Source organism: Nerophis ophidion, linkage group LG07 (assembly GCF_033978795.1).
Source record: "Nerophis ophidion isolate RoL-2023_Sa linkage group LG07, RoL_Noph_v1.0, whole genome shotgun sequence".
In the NCBI taxonomy this organism is placed as follows: Eukaryota; Metazoa; Chordata; class Actinopteri; order Syngnathiformes; family Syngnathidae; genus Nerophis; species Nerophis ophidion.
This window is the reverse complement of record NC_084617.1, coordinates 34,583,805-34,603,059: the sequence shown is the minus strand read 5'-3', so window position 1 is coordinate 34,603,059 and position 19,255 is coordinate 34,583,805. Positions and strand designations below refer to the sequence as shown.

Sequence of the window (19,255 nt, the reverse complement as noted above, 5' to 3'; positions counted from 1 at the left end):
CGGACAAGTCGCCACCTCATCGCAGGGCCAACACAGATATATAGTGTTGTTTTGATATTTCATCTTAGTGACATCATGCACAAAAGTGCACTAATAGCTTGTTTTAAAATGTCTCTGACAATCTTGCACTTCCGGTTTTGGAAATGACATGAATGTTTTTGCCACTGTTAAATAACTGTTTAACTGTTAGTTGTGATTTCCCTCTCTGCATGAAAGTTTAAAATGAGCATATATCAATGCAGTATGAAGAAGAATGTTTTAATGTAGACACATAAAATCATCATACTGCTGTGATTATATGCATCAAGTGTTCATTCAAGGCTAAGGCAAAATATCGAGATATATATCGTGTGTTGTCACATGACCTAAAAATATCCACATATTAATAAAAGGGCATATCGCCCAGCCCTATTTTGGCATGACTCTTCTTTCCAGTCTCCTCCTCTTTTTTTCAAGTATCATTGAAAAATAAATTATTGTTCGCAAATATGACCTAGGCTGTCATGTCCGTCTTTGGTGATCCAAGGAACCCTGAGGAGCAAGACCTCCGCAGTATTATTTTCATTTCTCCCTATGTCTAGCATTTAAAGATTACAGTTGGTACAAAATGCGGCAGCTAGACTTTTGACAGGAACAAGAAAGTTTGATCATATTAGGCCTATACTGGCTCACCTGCACTGGCTTCCTGTGCACTTAAGATGTGATTTTAAGTTTTTACTACTTATGTATAAAATACTACTCGGTCTAGCTCCATCCTATCTTGCCGATTGTATTGGACCATCTGTCCCGGCAAGAAATTTGCGTTCAAAGAACTCTGGCTTATTAGTGAATCCCAGAACCCAAAAAAAGTGTGCGGGCTATAGAGCTATTCGGGCTCCAGTATTCTGGCATTCCATCCCAGTAACAGTTAGAGATGCTACCTCCGTAGAAGCTTTTAAGTCCCATCTTAAAACTCATTTGTATACTCTAGCTTTTAAATAGACCTCCTTTTTAGACCAGTTGATCTGCCGTTTTCTTTTCTTTTCTACTCTGCTCCCCTCTCCCTTGTGGAGGGGGGGGGGGGGGGGGGTGGCACAGGTCTGGTGGCCATGGATGAAGTACTGGCTGTCCAGAGTCAGAACCCAGGGTAGACCGCTTGCCTGAGCATCGGTTGGGGACATGTCTGCGCTGCTGACCCGTCTCCGCTCGGGATGGTCTCCTGCTGGCCCCACAATGGACTGGACTCTCACTATTATGTTAGATCCACTATGGACTGGACTCTTAATATTATGTTAGACCCACTTGACGTCCATTGCATCCAGTCTCCCCTAGAGGGGGATGAGGGCCGGGGGGGGGTCACCCACATCTGCTGTCCTCTCCAAGGTTTCTCATAGTCATTCACATTGACATCGCACTGGGTTGTGAGTTTTTCCTTGCCCTTATGTGGGCTTTAAACAGAGAATGTCGCAGTGACTGGTGCAGCCCTTTGAAACACTTGTGATTTAGGGCTATATAAATAAACACTGATTGATTGATATAGTAATGAATAATATTCGGTACTATATCGCTTCTAAAAAGTACCGGTCTTTCCCCCCTTTTTAATGGGCATGACGGCGCGTCGGGATATTGTTGGTTTTACGAGCATGTTGGGCAGCGCACACACACAGAGTACTTTCAAGTGTGTAGACAGAAAAGGGAGAATGGACGCATTTTGTTGTAAAAAGTAAAGATAAAGGTGAAGTTATAACACTGAAACACCCTCAGGAAGAGGTGCTTTAAGACATGGCTAGCTAGCCAGCAGCTAATTTCCATCCACAGTGTTTTACCTACTTCTAAATCACTAATCCTGGCCTCCATGGCGACAAATAAAGTAAGTTCCTTACACATACCATTATCACTGGAAGGTGAGGAATAGCTAAACATGCTTCACTACACACCGTAGGAGGATACAATAGCTCACCGGCGTCACAATGTAAACAAACACCATGGGTGGATTTACACCTGACATCCACTGTAATTATACCAAGTACAGGAGTGTATCTAGTTGATACTACTATGATAACGTTGTTATTTTTTTAGCATCACAAAATCTATTTTTTTAATTTTTATAAACTCAGGAAATATGTCCCTGGACACATGAGGACTTTGAATATGACCAATGTCCATTTTGTATGACCCTTCCATCCATCCATTTTCTACCGCTTATTCCATTTTGGGGTCGCGGTGGAGGCTGGCGCCTATCTCAGCTACAATCGGGCAGAAGGCAGGGTATACCCTGGACAAATCGCCACTTCATCGCAGGGCCAACACAGATAGACAGACAACATTCACACTCACATTCACACACTAGGGCCAATTTAGTGTTGCCAATCAACCTATCCCCAGGTGCATGTCTTTGGAAGCCAGAGTACCCGGAGGGAACCCACGCATTCACGGGGAGAACATGCAAACTCCACACAGAAAGATCTCGAGCCTGGGATTGAACCCAGGACTGCAGGACCTTCGTATTGTGAGGCAGATGCACTAACCCGTCTGCCTCCGTGAAGCCCTATTTTGTATGACCAATGTACAATATAAATTTTTACAGTTTGTCGCTCATAATGTTGACAAAATAATTTAATGATAAATGACACAATATGTTAGATAGATAGTATTTTATTGATTCTTTCAGGAGAGTTCCCTCAGGAAAATCTAAAAAAAATTACTAAACAAAAAGTTACTGCAAATGTCAGCAGACTAATGAGGAGTCTTTGTTTGTTTACTTACTACTAAAAGACAAGTTGTCCAGTATGTTCACAATTTTCTATTTAAGAACTAAATTACAATAATAAACATATGTTTCATGTACCCTAAGATATTTTGTTAAAATAAAGCCAATAATGATTTTGGTACCTCCACCAAAATATGGATATCGGGGCAACCCTACTTTAACGGTATTCAATAATTATACCTAACCTGCTTACAGTTTTTTTTTTTTTGTCCTGTCCAGGTTCTCAGGCAAATTATATAGTTGATGTAGATGCCCATATCGGCTGTTCAGATTTACTTCACAAATGAGAAGTGTAGGATACTTCTCTTGTTGCCTTATTTGAATTTGACTTTATTAAATGTATTTATATTATCATTTGGTGCAGCCGGGCTAGAGCAGGAGGGGATAGAAAGAAAAAAAAAAAGGAAGACAGAGGGGGAAATTATGGAGATAAGAGGGGGATTAGACAGAGAGACAAAAACAACACCAGCACATACAATATGTACAAATATGATTGTAAAAGTGAAAGCAAATAAGCAGTTAACGAAATAAATAATAATATAGTAATGACAATGAGCATTTTTACACTAAAACTGGAGCAATACAAATACCAATACAAAAAGCGCTATTGGTCATGAACAAAACCAATAGTTTACCTCTATTATCAACAATACAGTTGTTCAAAAGCAACAATACTTACACATAATGACAGCTAGAAAGATAATAAAAAAAATAAAAATACATGAAATAAAAAAAAAAAAGGACTTGGAGAAGGCATTCGACCGTGTCCCTCGGGAAGTCTTGTGGGGAGTGCTCAGAGAGTATGGGGTATCGGAGTGTCTTATTGTGGCAGTCCGCTCCCTGTACGATCAGTGTCAGAGCTTGGTCCGCATTGCCGGCAGAAAGTCGGACACGTTTCCAGTGAGGGTTGGACTCCGCCAATGCTGCCCTTTGTCACCGATTCTGTTCATAACTTTTATGGACAGAATTTCTAGGCGCAGTCAAGGCGTTGAGAGGCTCCGGTTTGGTGGCCGCGGGATTAGGTCTCTGCTTTTTGCAGAGGATGTGGTCCTGATGGCTTCATCTGGCCGGGATCTTCAGCTCTCACTGGATCGGTTCGCAGCTGAGTGTGAAGCGGCCGGAATGAGAATCAGCACCTCCAAATCCGAGTCCATGGTTCTCTCCCGGAAAAGGGTGGAGTGCCATCTCCGGGTTGGGGAGGAGACCCTGCCCCAAGTGGAGGAGTTCAAGTACCTAGGAGTCTTATTCACGAGTGGGGGAAGAGTGAATTGTGAGATCGACAGGCCGATCGGTGCGGCGTCTTCAGTAATGCGGATGCTGTATCGATCCGTTGTGGTGAAGAAGGAGCTGAGCCGGAAGGCAAAGCTCTCAATTTACCAGTCGATCTACGTTCCCATCCTCACCTATGGTCATGAGCTTTGGGTCATGACAGAAAGGATAAGATCACGGGTACAAGCGGCCGAAATGAGTTTCCTCCGCTGTGTGGCGGGGTTCTCCCTTAGAGATAGGGTGAGAAGCTCTGCCATCCGGGGGGAACTCAAAGTAAAGCCGCTGCTCCTCCACATCGAGAGGAGCCAGATGAGGTGGTTCGGGCATCTGGTCTGGATGCTACCCGAACGCCTCCCGAGGGAGGTGTTAAGGGCACGTCCAACCGGTAAGAGGCCACGGGGAAGACCCAGGACACGTTGGGAAGACTATGTCACCCGGCTAGCCTGGGAACGCCTCGGGATCCCCCGGGAAGAGCTAGACGAAGTGGCTGGGGAGAGGGAAGTCTGGGCTTCCCTGCTTAGGCTGCTGCCCCAGCGACCCGACCTCAGATAAGCGGAAGAAGATGGATGGATGGATGGATGAATGGAAAAAAAAAAGGAATACCGAAATATGAAAGGGAAGAGAGAGAGGCAACCTATATTAATCTTGTAAATTGTTATAGTAACAATGGGTTAAGCTTTGTCAATATGCCATGTGTTACCCAGTTTACCCTAGGGCAACAATGTTGATATATGTTTGATGAAACGTGATTATATGCATGAGTGTATGTATGTATATGTACTTGTACATGAACAGAATGTGTATATGATGATGCATTTACAGCCACACATAAAGTCGGACAACTCCAACACCGCCCATAACGTGTAATTCCAGGTGGTTACACTATGACTTACCAATCAAATGTGTGCTTATTCCACTGTCATTTATTAGGAATCTTAATTCATAAATATTAATCATGAAATGTTGTTTTTATATTAAAGAAATACGAAAAAAACATATATTTTGCAAACAGAAAGTTACAGGAAAAGTTACAGGAATGTACACATGAGCCCATGCTTACATCTCATTGTACAACATGAGATTGTTTTAATGGGAACTAAAGGGGTACCAACTATTTCCCAGCAGGACCCCCACCCAGACATACAACACTAGTCCACACCTCATGAAAAACAATATTTGCTGTTATTGTCATTGTAAATTGGCCAAATTATTAGAAAATAATCTCATGGAAATGACTGCTGTCTTTTGATTATAATAATAAGAAATGTAACCTGTTTTTAGTCAGGTTTGGGACAGGTGTGCTGCAGGTGTGGCCACAGTGTGCACGTCTTATGTCGCTCATATATGCTCCACTGAATGCTCAGGGAGTTTTTGCGTTTGCCCACACATGAAAAATTAGAGGGAACATTGATGGTGGCACTTTCTCAAGGAGAGAAAGCAAGCAAGTGTGACGTAAGGCTCGCTGCACCGACAGAAGCCTTTCAACACCAGTACAGTCTAGAATAACACCAGAAAAAGATGCTACGTTTATTGCTAGCTGATTTGAATAAAGAATAATTAAAAAAAGGATTTGGAGAAGTGTGTAAAAACTTGATACATTTTCAAAGTGCAGCCTGTGTTACATTGTACAATAACAGCAACAACTGAAAAATACAGAAAGAGTCGTGTCAGAAATGTGGTGAGGGATAAGTGCTGACATTTTGGGGGCGACCCGGCTCACTGTCAGTATGCAGGATTTGGTTTGACTTTGGAGTCTTTACAGTTTGGCCTGGCGGGCCCAATGTTTTGACACTTTTATAATTGTATCACTTTTGTCTTGAATATGGGATTGTTATTATTTAGTTCCGTGCTTTTATTGTGAAGTTTGTGTGGCGTGACGGTGCTCAGAAAAGTAGTTCACATAAAGAGTTGTTCTTTTTTTATTATTGTTGTATTGAATTCTTGTATAGACTTATTGATATTTAGGTATAAGATCTTATTTAAAATTAATATCTAGGAACAGAACTTGTTCATAACCCTAGGACCACCTGTATTCACCTGTCCAATAGGGAGGGGTTGTCCCGATACCAATATTTTGGTAGAGGTACCAAAATTTATTTTGATACTTTTCTAAATAAAGGGGAACACAAAAAAAGTCATCATTGTCTTTATTGTAACAAAAAATCTTAGGGTACATGAAACATATGTTTATTATTGTAATTCTGTCCTTAAATAAAGTGAAAATACTAGACAACTTGTCTTTTAGTAGTAAGTAAACAAACAAAGACTCCTAATTAGTCTTCTGACGTATGCAGTAAGATATTGTGTCATTTATCTACCTATTATTTTGTCTACATCATGAGGGACAAACTGTAAAAATGTATTATTAATCTACTTGTTCATTTACTGTTGATATCTGCTTATTTTCTGTTTTAACATGTTCTATCTACACTTCTGTTAAAATGTAATAATCACTTATTCTTCTCTTCTTTGATACTTTACATTAGTTTTGGATGATACCACACATTTAGGTATCGATCCGATACCAAGTAGTTACAGGATAATACATTGGTCATATTCAAAGTCCTCATGTGTGCAGGGACTTATTTACTGATAATACGATTTTGTGACGATAAAAAATATTGATGTAATCATAGTAGTATCGACTAGATACGGTCCTGGACTTGGTATCATTACAGTGGATGTCAGGTGTAGATCCACCCATGGCATTTGTTTATATTGTGACTCCGGTGAGCTTTTGTATTCTCCTATGGTGTGTAGTGAAGCATGTTTAGCTATTCCTCGTCCTCCAGTGATAATGCTACATGTAAGAAGCGTACTTTGTCGCCATGGAGGCCAGGATTAGTGATTTAGAAGTACTGTGGATGGATGTTAGCTCCTAGCTAGTTATCCATGTCTTAAAGCACCTCTTCCAGAGGATGTGTCAGTGTTATAACTTCACCTTTATCTGTACTTTTTACACCAAAATGCGTCCATTCTGCTTGTGAGTACTCTGTGTGTGTGCGCTGCCCAACATGCTCCTCTGCTTGTAAAACCAGCAATGTCACGACGTGACGACATGCTGTCATGCCTGTTAGAAAAATAAAAAATAAAAAAATATTGGGAACCGGTACTTTTCAAACAGAGTATAGTACCGTATTTGATTTATTAATACCCCGATACTATACTAGTACCAGTATACTGTACAACCTTAATAGGGACCTTTGGGAAGAGTTGAATATAAAAGCCAATGTTATGCAAGATATAAAAGTGGGGGTCCATCTTTACTTCAGTTTTGTGGCCCTGAAAAAGTTTAAAGACACGTTACAGCAGTTCAGTAAGTGTCACCTGCGTGCTAAAGGATGAGCAGTGCTGAATGATCCTCTGCAGCTCTTCGTGGACCAGCTCTACACAACGTAGACTGGGCTCCTCCAGACGCTTGATTTGACGCTTCACCAGCAGCTCGAAGGAAACTTCTGGGACAAAAAGTGCAGGTCGTGGACCCTGGATAGCAAACATAATAGGTTGGGCATATACACAACAGCACAGCTCAGGTGCAAAAGTGGGAGGGCACGTACGGTGGCATTGCGGATGGCAGTGAGGACATCCAGCTCGGTCAGTCCTCCCAGCGGGTCGATGGACTGCAAGGTGCGGCCGAATGTTTCGTGGAATATGTAACAGATCCGGGCTCCTCCGCAGCTGCAGAGGAGATGCATTAAGCTGGGATGCAAATCTTGCTTGTTAGCACTGTTTTGCCAGGTAGTAAAGAAGGGATGTGCTTTTAATACAGCAAACAACTGCTTTTCACCTTAAATTGGGGGTGTCCAAAGTGCGGCCTCTGGGCCATTTGCAGTCCTATGCTAATTTTTTTATGGCCTGCGACACATTTTAAAAAATATTACAAAAAAAGATATATCGAAAAGTGGAATAAAAGAGCAAACAGTTGCAATGTAATGAATGGTGCTTTTAACACCTCATTATTTTCCTGCTGTGAGGAGGCAGCCCATCTCAACAAAATCCGTGCTGATGAAGAACCAGGAGGCATGCATTGCCCTGCAGGACTGCTTTGAGTCTACAGACTGGGAAGTACTCTGTAAGCCCCACGGGACAGATATCGACAGCATCACCGACTGCATCACAGATTACATCAATTTCTGTGAGGACTCCATCATCCCTACAAAAACTGTCCATTGCTACCCAAATAACAAGCCCTGGATCACCAGCCACCTAAAGGTGCTGCTGAATAAAAAGAAGCTAGCCTTCAGATGCGGTGACCGGGACGAGTTGAGGAGGATACAGTGGCAGCTTAAAGTCCAGCTGCAAGAAGGGAAAGATGCCTACAGGAGGAAGCCAGAGGCTAAACTCCAGCAAAACAACATTTGTGATGTGTGGAAAGGCAAGAAAGCCATCACAGGCTTTAACAACAAAGCCAAACTGCTGGATGGGGGTGCAGACAGAGCCAACGAGCTGAATTTGTTTTTCAACAGATTTAGCAATGCACCCATTACTGGCCCACCCCCCATTACTCCTGTCTTCACACCTCCTCTGAACATCTCTACACAAACTCCTTCTGCCACTGCTGTTCCCCCTTCCCCCACTGAGAAAGCCAGCCCGGTATGCCTGACACCAGGACACGTTAGACGACAGCTGGAGAGAGTCAATCCAGCCAAGTCAGCAGGCCCTGACCGAGTCAAGCCCTGGGTACTGAAGACTTGTGCTGCTCAGCTGACTGTGATCCTCCATTTCATCTTCAACCTGAGTCTGAAGCTAGAACGGATACCAGTGCTATGGAAAACATCCTGCATAGTGCCGGTGCCCAAGAAGCCCATCCCATCGGGCTTGAACGACTTCAGACCTGTTACCCTGACGTCCCAGGTCATGAAAGTCCTCGAAAAACTTCTACTGGAACAGCTGAGACCCCTTTTGGCTCCTTCCCTGGATCCTCTACAGTTTGCATATCAGCCCCATGTAGGAGTGGATGATGCTGTTATCTACCTGCTGCACCGTGCTCAATCTCACCTGGATGGTGGGAAGGGCACTGTGAGGATCATGTTCTTTGATTTCTCCAGTGCCTTTAACACCATTCAGCCAATTCTGATGAGTGACAAGTTACTCAGGATGGGTGTCAGTTCATCCATTGTCTCCTGGATCACTGATTACTTGTCTGACAGGCTCCAGTTTGTGCGACTGGGGAGCTCCCTGTCAGATACTGTGGTCAGTGGTGTAGGTGCTCCACAGGGGACTGTCCTGTCTCCTTTCCTGTTCACCCTATACAGCTCAGACTTCCAGTACAGTTCCAGGTTCTGCCACCTGCAGAAATATTCTGACGACTCTGCTGTGGTCGGGTGTGTCAGAGAGGGACAGGAATTGGAGTATAGGACACTGATTGCTGACTTTGTGGAGTGGTCTCAGGCGAACCATCTGGTCCTTAACGTGGACAAGACCAAAGAGCTGGTCATCGACTTCAGGAAGAGTATGACCCCGCTGGAGCCCATCAAGATCCAGGGCCGGGAGGTGGCAGTGGTGGTGGGGAAATATAAGTACCTGGGAGTTCATTTGAACAGCGGACTGGACTGGAAGGACAACTGCAATGCTGTTTACAAGAAGGGAATGAGCAGACTCTTTTTCCTGAGGAAGCTTAGGTCCTTTAATGTGTGCAGCAAGCTGTTAGAGATCTTCTATCAGTCCGTTGTGGCCAGTGCCCTTCACTTCGCTGTGGTTTGTTGGGGGAGCAGCACCAGCAAAAGGGACTCAAACCGGATTGATAAACTGATCCGGAAAGCCAGCCAAACTATTGGCTCGCAATTGGAGGCGTTTGTATCAGTGAGGGACAAGAGGACACTGGACAAACTGCTGGCCATCATGGACAATCCTTCCCACCCACTCCACCAGACAATTGAGGGACAGCAGAGTTCATACTCCAACAGGCTCCTTCAGCTTCCTTCCCGCACTGTGCGATTCAAGAACTCCTTCATTCCACACTCCATCCAGCTGTATAATCACTCCCCATACAGCAACAGATAATATCCGCCTAGTACCTGACACCTTCTACGTCAGCTACTTATCTTTGTTGTCAATGTCTATATTCTATTTTCTGCTGGACTTACTCGCTTTTTATGCTGGGGCTGCCAAATATAATGTGATAGTGTACATAGCATTTGGTATATATTGTATATATGTTATAGACATATTATACCTGTATATATTGTATACTGTACACATGATGAGTATATATTGTATATATTTGCAGATAGGTTATATTTTACATTGCTATACCTAGTCTATTTATACCCGCATTGTCCTTTCCATCCTTACACTTTCCATCAACTCCTCTCTGGGACGGGGGACGGGGGGTATTAGGATGACAGGGGATGCAAAACAATAACAGTGCAATACGTTTTCATAACATGGTCACTACTGCCTACTTTGTCTTGTTATATTCTTATTTTACTGTTATATTGTTATTCCCATTGTTTTTATTCTTTTTGTAATATTTCTCTATTTTGTTTCCTTTTAAACCCCCATTATTTACTTTTTACTTTTTTCTTTAAAGTGATCTCAACTCTGTACACTGCTGCTGGAATTTTAATTTTCCTGAAGGAACTCTCCTGAAGGAATCAATAAAGTACTATCTATCTATCTATCTATCTATCTATCTATCTATCTATCATTGTAACTAAGCTACTGTGTTGAACAAGTTCCCTTGTGGATCATTAAAGTTTGTCTAAGTCTATATGTTGCCATATTTACACTAATAACACAAAGCTGCCATGTAGGCAGTTTTTTTACTTCAAAAAATTCTAAAAACTTCTAATCGACGGATAGATCGGAAATTGATCCATAGATTTAAGCATTGAAAGTAAAAACTTTGATATACAGCAAGACTTACTTTAAACACTTTGAGTGGGGGGCGTTTAGGATCCCCGAGACCTTTAGACTGAGTTTTTTTTCAAACTGTCATTGCTCAAAAATAATACTGAATGAAAAGCAATGTTGCTTTGAATTATTGACCCATTTAAAGCTCCAATTACTTCACATTAAATATTCCACTTTGAACATTTTGGGGGAAATTATTGCATGTTTTGTGTTGTCCTACTAAACACAGAGGGTTTTGACAATAGGGGCATAAAACTGAAAAAAAACCAACAACTTTATGTCAATGGCTAAATCTGAAAGTTGATCTATAGATATTTAATACTTTTGAGAAGTTTACCACTCACCAAAATTTGGGTTACTATATGTACAGTGCAGCTGGATAGGCTCCTTGTGACCCCGAAAAGGACAAGCAGTAGAAAATTGATGGATATATAGAAGGATGGTAGGATTGTCTCTGTTGTACCGGTATTGGTACCAAAATGTATTTCGACTCTTTGATACTTTTCTAAATAAAGGAGACCACAAAAAATGTCATTGTCTTTATTGTAACAACAAATCTTAGGGTACATGAAACATATGTTTATTATTGTAATTTAGTCCTTAAATAAAATAGTGAACATACTAGACAACTTGTCTTTTAGTAGTAAGTAAACAAACAAAGACTCCTAATTAGTCTGCAGACGTATGCAGTAACATATTGTGTCATTTATCCTCCTATTATTTTGTCTACATTATGAGGGACAAACTGTAAAAATGGATTATTAATCTACTTTACTATTTACTGTTAATATCTTCTTATTTTCTGTTTTAACATGTTATATCTACACATCTGTTAAAATGTAATAATCACTTATTCTTCCCTTCTTTGATACTTTACATTAGTTTTGGATGATACCAAACATTTAGGTATCGATCCGATACCAAGTAGTTACAGGATCATTCATTGGTCATATTCAAAGTACTCATGTGTCCAGGGACATATTTCCCGAGTTTATACACATAATAAGATTTTTTTTGAAACAGGAAAAAAGATTTTGTGATCTTGGTATTGACTAGATTTGCTCTTTTACTTGGTATCATTACAGTGGATGTGAGGTGTAGACCCACGTTTGTTGATGGTCAGCTCTTGTACCCTCCGAGGGTGTGTAGTGAATGAAGCGTGTTTAGCTATTCCTCGTCTTCCAGTGATAATGAACTTGTAAGAAACTTACGGTACTTTATTTGTCACCATGGAGGCCAGGATTAGTGATTTAGAAGTAGCTAAAACACTGCAGATTGCAGATGGACATTAGCTGCTAGCTAGCTATCCATGTCTTAAAGCACCTCTTCCTGAGGGTGTTTCAGTGTTTTAACTTCACCTTTATCTTTACGTTTTACACCAAAATGCGTCTATTCTCCATTCTCTGTCTACACACTTTCTGCTTGTAAGTAAATAAATAAATAAATGGGTTGTACTTGTATAGCGCTTTTCTACCTTCAAGGTACTCAAAGCGCTTTGACACTACTTCCACATTTACCCATTCACACACACATTCACACACTGATGGAGGGAGCTGCCATGCAAGGCGCCAACCAGCACCCATCAGGAGCAAGGGTGAAGTGTCTTGCTCAGGACACAACGGACGTGACGAGGTTGGTATTAGGTGGGATTTGAACCAGTGACCCTCGGGTTAGGCACGGCCACTCTTCCACTGCGCCACGCCGTCCCATGTGTGTACTCCATGTGTGTGTGCTGCCCAACATGCTCATCTGCTCATTGGGAACCGGTACTTTTCAAACCAAGTATAGTACTGTTTTTGATTCTTTAATACCGTACTAGTACCGGGATACCGCACAACCCTAGTTTTGAATATGAAAAATCGTCTGCATGTTTTCATTTTTCAGTGTGCGACCCTCCGTGAAAAAGTTTGGACACCCTTTTTTAAAAAGTTGTTACGGGTAACAAAATATCTTATTGTACTGATGAAATGATCCCAAAGAATCATCATGCATGTCACACTCACAGCTCAGAAGTCTGAATGTAGCGACCCGTTCCCTCGATGGTGTTGCAGTAATCGCTAGCGAACTTGGTGACAATCTGCAGCAGGGTGGCGCTGTGGTCCTCCACCGGCTGGCCATAGCTGTTGAGGCGTGCCTGGTACTGGGCGCTGACCACAGTCACACGGGTCTTGAGGTCCGGCAGACAGTCCCGGATGTGGTGCATGAGCAGTCTACTGAGCGTTTTGGCCAGATAGCGAGAGCCAGATCGGGAGGCCAGCGAAGGGTAGTGACGCTGCAGAAAGGCCTGCTCATCCTTCATGGACTCCTGCAGGCTCTTCTGAGTGTTGATGTCATGCTGGCTCCTAATAAGGACACATGGTTATCCAACGACAACGACCTGGGTACTGAGGGGGAAAACGAGTATTTAGGTTTATTTTTCACTATTATGGCAAACCTGTTAACCACCCCGATGATTCCGAGCCTGACTGGAATGACCCGACCAAGAAGGACCTCCAGAGCGTCTGTCCCCGCGTCCATCAAGTCCAGCTTACTGACCACCAGCAGAGTCCTTCGACCTGATGTGGACATTACCACAGTGTGAGGACACTCAACAGACAATACTAGTGATTGGGAATTAATCAAATTAATTAATTGTTAAGATTCATGGTAATTGTTGAGTGCTTGCACTGTTGATCCAGTCTCAACTAGTTTTGGGCCTAAAGGGAAACAACATAACGTCAGCTGTATTCCGCCATATAGAAACAGAACATTCAGAAAGACTTTCCCATCCCATAAAAAAATAATTGAAGAAAAAAAAATCAATTATCATAAAAAGCCGCTACTTTTTCCCTATGCTTTGTACCCTGCGGCTTCTAAAACAGTGCGGCTAATTCAAATGGTGCGGCCGTAATGCAAAAAAAAGACACAAAAAAAGCAAACACATTGAATGGGTGTGTTATTGTTAGTGCTATGGTGCCATCTTTTGGACAAGTTCCAATACAGCATTGCAGGTACTACAATGCTGTATTTCCATAGTGTTTTAGACTGAGCTTTGAACCTGAAGTACAACTGCCGTTTTCTCGCACACCAAAGCGTTTCTACATGTATGGATTTTTCATCACTCCAAGCAACGTTTGTAAGTTTTACAATATAACTAAAACAATTCTTACTTACTAAAGCGTTCCATGTGCGATGTGTGTAGGAGTGTTTTCATGCTCATTTGTAGGTGCTATAGTAATATAATCAATCTAGCGTCATTAGCATGAGCAAACATGCTAACAGGTTTACAAGTGTCTGTGTTAGTATTATTAACATACACAGACATTCTCTTTGTATTGTTTAATTTTTCGTAAATTCACCAAAACGTCACCGTGGAGTTATTGAGTCTGTTTAGCTGATTGGAGAGCTAGCTTGCACAGCTCGTGGGTCCATGACCATGACTTCTGTTTTGTTTGATCAGCACTGTTTGGAAACCATTAAGGTATGTAAATAAACATTTACAAAATCTTTCTGTGTAAATAACTAATTTCACAACGTATTTATCTGCGGCTTACAGTCCAGTGCGGCTAATAGAGGGCACAATGTTTTTTCTTCTGAAATATACAGGTCTAAAAAGTTTTGAAAAAGATTGTCACATCAAAACTATGAATAAACACATGTGGAGTTAAGTACTTAAAAAAAAAAGGTGGAATAACTGAAAACATGTTTGATATTCTAGTTTTCTTAAAAATAGCCACCGTTTGCTCTGCTTTGCACACTCTTGGCATTCTATCCATGAGCTTCAAGAGGTAGTCACCTGAAATGGTTTTCACTTCACAGGTGTGCTTGAAGCACACCTGTGAAGTGCCAAGAGTGTGCAAAGCAGTAATCAGAGAAAAGGGGTGGCTATACACACACACACACACACACACACACGCACACACACACACACACACACACACACACACACACACACACACGCAAGCTTTATAGTGTGGAAAATATAGTGGATTGACTTAATTTTCCAATTTGTCGATCTAAGAAATGTAGTGTGATGGCCGCAACTAGAGCTATTAAATACAATTGTATGTGTTTTTCTACATGTTTTCACATCGAACATAAGTGTTTGATTTATTCATATCATTAAAGTGTGATATTTAGCATTACCTTCACTCCACTATCAGTCAACAACTGATTTGTCCTTTTGTTCTCTAATTACTGTTTTGTTTACATGTTATGAAAATAAGGTTCTTCAGGCATCTAGTTACAGAGCTCTTCTAAAGTTAGGAGTTATAGAGCCCTCTGCTCTTTTGGGATGCACCTTACAGCAGTGTGTTGCAGTTGTAATACACTTTTCCACCACTTGTGGCAGTTATGACAATAGCAAACAAACAGGAATGGTAAAGAAAACGCGGACACTATTAAATAAAGTCCAGTGTGTCTAATTATCTTAAATGTCCTCCCTGCTACATTTCGTGTAACTGTAAACATGTAAAGAAGCAAGAGTCTTGAAAGAAAGAAGACTTTCAAATGTCTTACCATCTGTATCGACCTCGCGAGCCAATTTCAGGGCATCAGATGTGGCCAAGTCCGAGTTTGCCGGGGACACGGCCAGGATGAGGGAGTTGGGATTGGAGATGAAGGACAAGATCATCTCCTGCACTTGCGACTCAATGTCCTCGGGCTGATCTCCAACAGGCACCTGAGAGGACACAATGTTGTAAAAGTATTAGCTGTGTTCATATTCACCTCATTGTTTTTTTTTACCTTTGTGATCCCAGGTAGATCAACCAGGGTGAGATTAAGAACTTTTGGGGAAAAAATCTTCAAATATATCGGCTCGGGAGCAATCCCCTGGTGGACAGAGAAATAAAATATAGTAAAACAATCTCGATAGATCAATGTGTAAACAGCAATGATTTTTACAAGCTAAAACAGCTAAAAATAGGATTTTATCCATCCATCCATCCATCCATTATCTACTGCTTGTCCCTTATGTGCAGGAGCCTATCCCAGCTGCACACGGGCGGAAGGCACAACCTCATCACAGGACCAACACAGACAACAATTACACTCACATTCATTCACTATGGCCAATTTAGTGTTGCCAATCAACATATCCCCAGGTGTATGTTTTGGAGCTGGGAGGGGCCTATCCCCAGGTGCATGTCTTTGGAGGTGGGAGGGGCCTATTCCCAGGCGCATGACTTTGGAGGTGGGAGGGGCCTATCCCCAGGTGCATGCCTTTGGAGGTGGGAGGGACCTATCCCCAAGCGCATGTCTTTGGAGCTGGGAGGGGCCTATCCCCGGGTGCATGTCTTTGGAGGTGGGAGGGGCCTATCCCAGAGGCATGTCTTTGGAGGTGGGAGGGGCCTATCCCCGGGTGCAGACTGCAATATGACTCAAGTAAACAACACCACAATGTTATATGTTCCATGGAAAATATAGAACATTACACACAGCACTCAAAAATCTATCAAAAAGTTTTAGTACAACTTTGGTAAGCCATGAAGCCGCACCGCTTGATGGATTGTACTGTGCTTCAACATAGGAGTATTATTATGGTGTGTGTATAAGGTGAAACATATTATTTAGTGTTTTGTTTTACAATATTATGCAAAATCAACTTTTCTTTCCTTCTGATACCTGCTGATGTGTATTTGGGATCTGTATAAGTCCTGAAAAATTGCACACGTTCACCTTTGTAGTCCATGTCGACACCGTAGTCGATAAGCTTCTTAATTTTCTCTATCTTCTTGTTATGTGACATTCATCCTCCGCGGTTGCAATTTCTGATAAAAAGTAGTGTAAAGTTCTTACTTATAACTTGTCAGTGAACTCGCCATGAAAGCACTAAAACATACCGGTGTAGTGAGTCTACATTATTATTATTCACCCAAGGAACTTTAGTTTAATAAGAGAGTTCCGGTTGGACGGTTTTTCACGGGACACAATTCGGGCGTTGTTGTTGCACTAGTGAGCCACAGATGAGGAGAGGCTGCTCTGTTATTGATTGAAGTAAAGTCTAAAGGTCATTAAAACAGTTAGCTCCATCTTTTGACACTTCTTCCACTCCCGTCCTTGCACGCTACACCACTACAACAAAGATGACGGGGAGAAGACACTGTCAAAGGTGAGCCAAGTAAATAAGACCACCCACAAAACGGCGCATCCTGAAGCGACTGTCAGAAAGTGACTTGAAGATGATCTGTAAAACATCATCTATGCAATATTTTGACCAAAGAACCACCATTACATGTTATGTACACCACAAAAAAGACCTTCTCAGTGACCTAGTGGTTAGAGTGTCCGCCCTGAGATCTTTAGGTTGTGAGTTCAAACCCTGGCCGGGTCATACCAAAGACTATAAAAATGGTACCAAATACCTCTCTACTTGGCACTCAGCATCAAGGGTTGAAATTGGTGGTTAAATCACCAAAGGATTCATGAGCGCGGCAACCGCTGCTGCTCACTGTTCCCCTCACCTCCCCGGGGGTGAACATGGGGATGGGTCAAATGTAGAGGATAATGTCACCACACCTTGTGCGTGTGAGAGATTATCGTTGGGACTTTAACTTTAACCAACTTTTCAATTTAGAAAAAATAAAAAAGATACCTTTAATGCGCCTTATATATGAAAACAGAACAAAAATAGACCATTCATGGGCAGTGTGCCCTATAATCCGGTGTGCCCTATGGAAAGTACAGTACATGATTAAACTAAAATGGGTTTTCTCCTCACCTTGTTATTGCCTGAAATCCTTTCCGTCTCTGCTTCTATTTCACAACGAATTTCCCCAAAATCAGTGAAAATCTTCATTAGAAAAAGAAGTGATGAATATCACCTAACAGTCTACAGCAGCACACATGTTTAACCATCTGGAGTACCTGACTCTTGCAGTGCAGGAATGTGCCCCATTCTTCAGCTTTGACACCTGAACAGGCAAACAAGGAGACATTTGACATGAATGTGATCGAAGGGAAAATAAATGACACTAGGTGCAATCTAATGCATTCAACTTCTACTTTTACTAAAGCTCCATTTTGACCTGAAAGTTTTTTGAAAAATATTTCCTCTTTCAAGTTGTAGTTTGCAGAGCATTATGCAATGTAGGGTTGTCATGATACCAGCATTCCAGCGGTCGATACCGATACCTATGACGTTCCAACATTCTCAAAACGTATTCGATACCATTATAAAAACCGAGAAAACTGAACTCATATACAAAACACAAAAGCAGTGAAGTTGTCACGTTGTGTAAATGGGAAATAAAAACAAAAAACAATGATTTGCAAATACCTTTCAACCTATATTCAGTTGAATAGACTGCAAAAAAATATATTTAACGTTCCAACTGGTAAACTTTATTTTTTGCAAATATTAGCTCATCTAAAATTTGATGCCTGCAACATGTTTCAAAAAAGCTGGCACAAGTCGAAAAAAGACTGAGAAAGTTGAGGAATGCTCATCAAACACTTATTTAGAACATCCCACATGTGAACAGGCTAATTGGGAACAGGTGGGTGCCATGATTGGGTATAAAAGCAGCTTCCATAAAATGGTATAAAACATGTTGAGTTTATACCAAAATGGATACATGGATGATACAGCAGAGGATTGGGAGAATGTCATGTGGTCAGATGAAACCAAAATAGAACTTTTTGGTATAAACTCAACTCGTCGTGTTTGGAGGAAGAAGAATACTGAGTTGCATCCCAAGACCACCATACCTACTGTGAAGCACTGGGGTGGAAACATCATGCTTTGGGGCTGTTTTTCTGCTAAGGGGACACGGCGATTGATCCGTGTTAAGGAAAGCATGAATGGGGCCATGTATCGTGAGATTTTGAGCCAAAACCTCCTTCCATCAGTGAGAGCTTTAAATGGTTGACCAAATACTTATTTTCCACCATAAATTACAAATAAATTCTTTAAAATTCCTACAATGTGAATTCCTGGATTTTTGTTTCACATTCTTTCTCTCACAGTTGAAGTGTACCTATGATAAAAATTACAGACCTCTGTCATCATTTTAAGTGGGAGAACTTGCACAATCGGTGGCTGACTAAATACTTTTTTCCCCCCACTGTATATATATATATATATATATATATATATATACACATATATATATAAAAACATGCAGAGTTCTTATTGGGAACTCTGTTTCACTATACAAAGATTGATTCATGACCATGTTGAAGAACCAAGGTTCAAGGTTCCACTGTAGAGCCAATGTACAAACTAGTAGAAGAGAGGAATAAAAGACACATTTACAGAGACCTGAATAGCTGTGTTGGCCCGTGTGTTTAACATCTTTTCCTGGAAAGTGTTAAAGAGAGGAAAAAAAGAGTGGGTTAGTACAAAAAGATGAAGTGTAGCATGTCAAAGTACATGCAAGCGCATGAACAAAACAGACTAGT

At 41.5% G+C, this 19,255-nt stretch overlaps 1 protein-coding gene across 1 annotated transcript in view; it reads right to left on the bottom strand.

Annotated features, from left to right (window-relative positions):
• si:dkey-32e23.4 (dynamin-1-like protein) overlaps positions 1-19,255 on the bottom strand; it is a 36,544-nt gene that overhangs the window by 4,460 nt on the left and 12,829 nt on the right. The window contains exons 4-12 of the mRNA XM_061906077.1: positions 19,116-19,154; positions 17,720-17,766; positions 17,574-17,645; positions 15,599-15,685; positions 15,371-15,533; positions 13,308-13,428; positions 12,877-13,215; positions 7,576-7,696; positions 7,346-7,501 (exon numbers count right to left, since the gene is read on the bottom strand). Coding sequence (XP_061762061.1) covers positions 7,346-7,501; positions 7,576-7,696; positions 12,877-13,215; positions 13,308-13,428; positions 15,371-15,533; positions 15,599-15,685; positions 17,574-17,645; positions 17,720-17,766; positions 19,116-19,154 — 1,145 coding nt within the window. The remainder of the gene's footprint in view (positions 1-7,345; positions 7,502-7,575; positions 7,697-12,876; positions 13,216-13,307; positions 13,429-15,370; positions 15,534-15,598; positions 15,686-17,573; positions 17,646-17,719; positions 17,767-19,115; positions 19,155-19,255) is intronic.